At 35.1% G+C, this 6,357-nt stretch overlaps 1 protein-coding gene across 1 annotated transcript; it reads right to left on the bottom strand.

Moving 5' to 3' along the window:
- Positions 1–1,999: 1,999 nt before the first annotated feature.
- Ctu2 (Cytosolic thiouridylase subunit 2) lies at positions 2,000–4,794 on the bottom strand. The gene is made up of 3 exons (XM_018502138.1): positions 4,658–4,794; positions 4,311–4,585; positions 2,000–3,067 (listed from the first exon to the last, which is right to left on the bottom strand). The coding sequence occupies exons 1-3, from the start codon at positions 4,723–4,725 to the stop codon at positions 2,037–2,039; spliced, it is 1,374 nt and encodes a 457-aa protein (XP_018357640.1). The 5' UTR covers positions 4,726–4,794; the 3' UTR covers positions 2,000–2,036.
- Between the last annotated feature and the right edge of the window lie 1,563 nt (positions 4,795–6,357).

The following is a 6,357-nucleotide window of genomic DNA, read 5'->3' as shown; positions in this document are numbered from 1 at the left end:
CCTGCCTCTCACTCTAATCGTCTTTCTATCCCCACCATTGCCATCAGCGGTCCATTCTAGATGTCGATGAAGGAGATTCTCATAGACATATAAGATAGACCCAGCATCCGTATACTTTTCTATAGTATATGCTGGGTTTGGCAGAACGGTGCGAACTGCGAGAGGCAAAATATTGGGGCAACCTGTCCTTCTCTGCGCGCGCATTTTGACAATCTTAACAAAATCAAAATGGCTGCCTACGTTAGAATTGTCTGTATTCTTTGCACCTATTATTAATAACTGTTAGTATTGTTTCTTTTGTAAAAAAAATTGAATATGGAGACGTGCAACGCATGTGGGTATCAAAAGAAATTTGAAACAGGAAAAAATATTCTTTCAGACGTAAATAAAACATTTTAACTTCTACTTATGTATATGCATACAATACGTACAACATATGCTTCATTTAAGCGTAACAGAATATTTTTTCCTTGCCCATCAGAAATACTGGGTGACGCAAAGTAACACAATGGGCAAAGAATCCAGACGATCCTAACGTAGTCAGCCATTTTGATTTTGTCAAGAATGTCAAGATGCACGCGCAGAGAAGGACAGGTTGCCCCGATATCTTGCCTCTCGCACCGTTCTGCCAAACCCCAACATGTACTATAGATGCTGAGTCTATCTTATATTCTAAGGAGATTCTATAAAGTTCTATCTGTATACAAGTGTGCACAAAGGGAAGAATAACGGTTGGTTTTCATGTAGATAGGAAACTTATAAGGTTTGTTCGCGTCGCATGCTCCAACATGCTCCAATATGCACCTATCATAGCTCCAATGCACTCATTAGAGTGAGTAGGAACTATGGCAGGAACATGTTGGAGCATGCGACGCGAACAAATCTTTACAAGTTTTACTCTTACGTTAGGCGCCATCTAGTCGCGGAGTGTGTGAAGTGTGTCCCTACAAAACGTATATCTATCTCACTTTAAGTTCCAAAAGTGTACAGGGTGTTACAGATACATACTAGGCAGTACGACGGATTGCGCGGCAAACTTTGCATGGCCAAACATGGTTTAACAGACAATGACAGTGACTTTATACATTATAAAGTTTATACTACAAAGTTTTATTATTTATATTATAAAATTTATGTTATAAAGTCACTGTCATTGTCTATAAAACCGCATCTGCCCATGCAAAGTTTGCCACGCAACCCGTCGTACTGCCTAGTATGTATCTGTAACACCCTGTACATTAGTTCACCCACAAAAAACAGATCTACAATCCTACAATAGGTAGACCTCAGATCTACAATAGGTGTCTTAAGTCTTAAAGGCCCTACGCACAATAGAAGAAATTTTGATCTTCTAATATTACATGCAGAACAATTTGAGCGGAAAAGCGGAACGGAAAATTAGAAATTATTAATTTTTAACGGTATTTATTGATTAAAATGCTTGTGTTCAATACGTAAGCTGAAAAGATAAGCATATTGATAAAAATTGCAATGAATTAAGTGAATACAATTTTTTTAAATGAATACAAAAATGTATTTGTCACTATATCGTTCCGCTTTTCCATGGAAATTGTGCTCCATGGAATATTAGATTAAAACAGAACACGCGTAACAGAACGTGCGGAAACGCATAAATCTAGTAAAGTTTAGTTAATTTTGTCTTCCGCGTTTCCGCGCAGACATGCGAATTTGCAACTTGTCTTCTCATTTCTTGAAATTATTTGTCATCTTGACTACTTTTATCTAGCAAAAATTCTCAAATTCAATTTGACTAATTAGAATAGATATACCAAAGCAATATGAGCGTAGCTCAATATATAGAAATAATAAATAATGATAAGAGAGAGGTTTAAATAAATAAAAGAGAAGGTTTCTGTGTTTCGCGCGAAAAAACTAATACATATAACAAATAATTTAATACATGAAATACAAATAATAACACATTATATTTTATTAATGTATAAATATCTCTTGTTTTTTATCGCTTTGTACGCTAGATTTTAAAGTAAAAATTCTTTTATTTCTATATGTTCTATTTATAACAAAAAGTCACTGATTTTTTCTCTCATTTTCTTTAAAGCTGCTCTTTGTTGAACGGCGAGTAACAGTGGTAATGGCAAATTGTGTAAAATATCCGAATTTCGAAATATTTGTCTACAACTATAACAGAGATTTCTCCAAACGTCCTCTGTCGTTACTTGTCTCTCTCTATTGTTCTCACAATTACAGTTGACATTATCGTTACAGCATCCATTATTGTCCGAGTGTGTAAAGAGGTAATCTGATTCTCCGTTTTTTTCATTATTAGAACTTATTGTATCGATGCATTTGGAAGACACTAATTTAGAAACCTCGATCGCCCTCATGGCAGTCACTTCATTGCCAGAAGGGACAAAGTCCAATATTGCATCACAAAGTGCGCAATTATTTTCTATACTTTGTTGTACGTTGCTCCTCGGGCTTATTTTATCGGCTGTGCGGTATACGGTAGATATTGTACTAGAAAATTGAGATTCCAGTTCCATCGTGAAATTGCGTGCTAATGCCTGTACAGAAGTTGCCGGTATACTGTCTTCTATTGATTTAACAGGATTTATTTTATGGTACTCTGAATAATATACTAACTCCTGCTGCGTAAAATCTCTCATTGGTTTGAGTATCTTAATGTCGATACATCGAGCGTCGCAAAAGTTTGCTTGCATGGAAAGTTGCGCGCCTCGTCCTAAGCATACATCACCAAGCACATTCATAGCGATGTCCGCAGCAGAATCAGCTACAAATATCTTGTTACAATTAAGTTTCCGAGCTGCCGATAGGAGTAGTCTTCGACGCAACTGATTGAGAAAATCCGTCCTCGAGGTATCGTCCGATAAGTTAGCCAATATCGCATGCAGTCGATTATCATTTTCATAATTTATCTCTCGATCTATAGGTTTTATATCCAAAGTATCCTCTTCACTTAAAATTTGACTCATTGACACAGCATAACTGTTAAATCCAGAGGCCTTTGTTTCATCAGCAATTTTATGTCGCAGTATGTCCCTTTCATTGGTTTTTTGCATATTATCTATCAACATATACACACATACACATAATCTTTCTCAATCTTAAAATATCACATGATAAAAAATTAAACACAATAAAATATAAAATATTCTGCTAATTATACAATAATGGATCCCACCCTTCAATGAGCTTGACCTTTACATATTGAGATTCCTACTGACCTCCAACAGGTGATAGGCAGCAGTTGTTCCTCAAAAAGTTATTAATAAACAATTTTTTAAATAACGTCTTATTTCTGCTATATACAATATTAAGAACTATTCTACATCCTTCCCTGCTTATGTAATGATTTTCTACACAAAGCAAGGGCACAAAAGTGTGTCCAATGAATACATCTAATATTCGAATAAATGAATAAAAAAATAAATGAAAATATCCATTCAAATACATTTCTTTTTTATTCATCAAGAAACGAATACTTTTTTATTCCATTTAAATGAATATTTTTTGAATATGGTTACAAATATTTTCATTTTACCATTTACTTCTATATTATCTGCACATAGCTTGCAAGCCTGCAAGAGAAAATAAAAAGCTGTAAAAACAATAAAATTTCCATTGGAAAAAAGTGTATTCGAATGTGTATTTTCATTCATTTTTACAATGATGCCAGGTAGCAGACTAATGAAACAGCGCAGTATATAGTAACGAATTTATGATAAAAATGTCATCTCAAATAAAAATTTATTATATAAAATTATATGTTATCTTAAATGAAGACTTGAATGAATGTATTAATTTTTTTTAACGTGAAAATATTGAATAAATACAATTTGTAATTCGATTGCAAAGGACTATATTCTAGGATGTATATTAGATTTTCATGCCTTTGACACATAAATATTTTACTTATTCTTAAATTATTTTAAGTAAAAACTGCCTTTATACTGAATGGTTCTTGCTTTTGGTTCCTTATAGATCTAAATGTATAAACCAATCATATTGAAGAATTTTTTTGAACAGTTGCAAAGCTGCTTTCTCTGCTGAACGCACCTAGTAAAATATGTCGTGACAGTGCAAACAGTTGAATCAGCTGAAACAGCTGAATCAGCTGTCAAATGCTGCTTTCGCAGTTGATATGTGACAAACATTTGATTGTTTTCTCTCTATTGTTGCCATTATGTGCAATTATACACCTTGTATCCTTCCACTATGATCTTAATGACATATTAAGGTCATCGTAGGGTGGTCCCTATTATCACAAAATTATCAAAATTCTTGATTTATATAAGTAAGAAACTTACCATCTACATACAAAATTACTGCCTCAAAAATAAGTTTTTTGTGAGCAGATTCGCTCATACCAGCTTTAATGAGATGTAAGAGCACAGTGGAATTTAATTCTCCTGAGTAATGGATCAATATTTTGTCACCGTGGCGAATAATTTTAGATTTACCAAGTGCCGCTCTAAACTTGTGATTTGTAACATTTAGGAAACAAGTTTTGCAATAACCGCTTTGGCCAAGTAATAAAATATCGGCGTTTACGCATCTGCATTTTCTGCATAGTGTCGTATCTCTGTTGAAAACAAATATCAATCTATACCAATAATCTTATGTTTTCTTATTTATTTGTCATTATTCTACTTACGACGATAAATCTTCTTTAGATATGTCATCATCGTTACCATCAAATATGCAATCGTTTAACGAACACATTTTTCCTTGTGCAATTTGTTCAACAAAATATACAATTTACGGTAAATGTTAAGAGTTCGTCCACTTCAAATTTTGATAAAAACACACTAAATCGATGCGTAAAAATCGATTTGACAAGAAAAAAGTGTCGCTCTGCTTCGTGAACTGAAATATTAATCGTTAAAGTTGACGAATAAGGTTAAAAAAAATCTCACACTACAGAATGCAGCAAAATGCTATAATACGAACATGTAGTCATATGTGCCTTCCAACAAGCGATAAGGCCTCGTTTACACCCAGGGTTCGATCCAAGTCGAAATGTAAGAGCCAATCAACTGCAGTCGAGCATTCCCTTGTCATTCGATTGTAACAGGGGAATACTCGATTGCAGTTGGTTGATTCTTACATTCCGACTCGGATCGGACCCTGGGTGTAAACTAGACCATAGTGCGACACAGTGATCATGTCATCTTTGTTTAATATTGGCAAACAACAAGGATATAATGATCCATATGTCACACCGTATCGTTTGCGTCGCTTGTTGGAAGGCACACATATACTGCGTTAACTGCGTATAGTTTTCACTGGCAAAATTCGTGCCCTCTCAGTGCACATTAATGGTCGCAGCACACACTTTTGCATAACGCATAATACATAGTGCATAATGGAATCAACCAATCGAAATTCTTCTTTTCCATGGAATGAGAGGAAAGGAAAGCTTCTGATTAGTTGATTCGCTTATGCACTATGTATTATGCGTTATGCAAAAGCTTGTGTCTGGGCCCTAAAGGGCTTCACACATGAAACGCATAACAGAGCACAAACATAACATAAGGCCGCTAAACCAATGAGCATCTTATGTAAATCAATATGGCGACATTATGCTAGATGCTCATTGGTCCAGCAGTCTTATGTTATGCTTATGCTCTGTTATGCATTTCATGTGTGAAGCCCTTAAGAGCCCAGATACAAGCTTTTGCATAACGCATAACGCATAATGCATAAGAGAATCAACCAATTGAAATTCTTCTTTTCCATGGAATGAGAGGAAAGGAAAGATTCTGATTAGTTGATTCGTTCATGCACTATGCATTATGCTTTATGCAAAAGTCTGTGTCGCGGCTTTTAAGCTGTTGTACTTTAACCTACGGTGCGTTCCGTTTCTCGCATGATGCGCATAATGCGTCGTTTATCCTTGTTGCTCACCAAATGTTAAACAAGGATAATGGATGCATCATGCGCATCATGCGCGTTACGGAACGCACCTCTAATCTGACTATAAGGGCTCCGCACAACAGGCCGATATTTCATTTGTGTGTTTTTGTTGTAAGACAAATGTGTGCAAGACAGAGAGGTCCTCGGATCTCTCTATCCTATAGCCAATCAACACGCAGGAAAAGCTTGTCGTACGATAAAAACGCACAAATGAAATATCGGCCTAAAAGGAATAGGGAATAAAGAACAGAGAATAAGAATTCTATCAGAAATCATGTATTTTGGAATACACAGTTTCTGGTAGGTTAAAATTCTTATTCTCTGTTCTCTGTTCCCTGTTCCTTTTATTGTGCAGAACCCCTAAAAGTGTGATATCTCAATTAATAAAATACCCAATATATATTAGTGTACATTAAAGCCGTTATATATATATATATA

Source organism: Trachymyrmex cornetzi, unplaced genomic scaffold, assembly GCF_001594075.2.
Source record: "Trachymyrmex cornetzi isolate Tcor2-1 unplaced genomic scaffold, Tcor1.1 scaffold147, whole genome shotgun sequence".
NCBI classification, from domain to species: domain Eukaryota; kingdom Metazoa; phylum Arthropoda; class Insecta; order Hymenoptera; family Formicidae; genus Trachymyrmex; species Trachymyrmex cornetzi.
Note: the sequence above shows the minus strand (reverse complement) of the source record. Positions and strands in the feature narration are given on the sequence as shown.

Bases quoted from the DNA above. Each gene is read 5' to 3' on its own strand.
- Ctu2 (XM_018502138.1), bottom strand. From the start codon at position 4,725: ATGTGTTCGTTAAACGATTGCATATTTGATGGTAACGATGATGACATA. The intron at 4,586-4,657 runs GTAAGTAGAATA...TGTTTTCAACAG, and splicing joins TCTAAAGAAGATTTATCGTC to AGATACGACACTATGCAGAA. The intron at 3,068-4,310 runs GTAAGTTTCTTA...ATATGTTGATAG, and splicing joins AGTAATTTTGTATGTAGATG to ATAATATGCAAAAAACCAAT.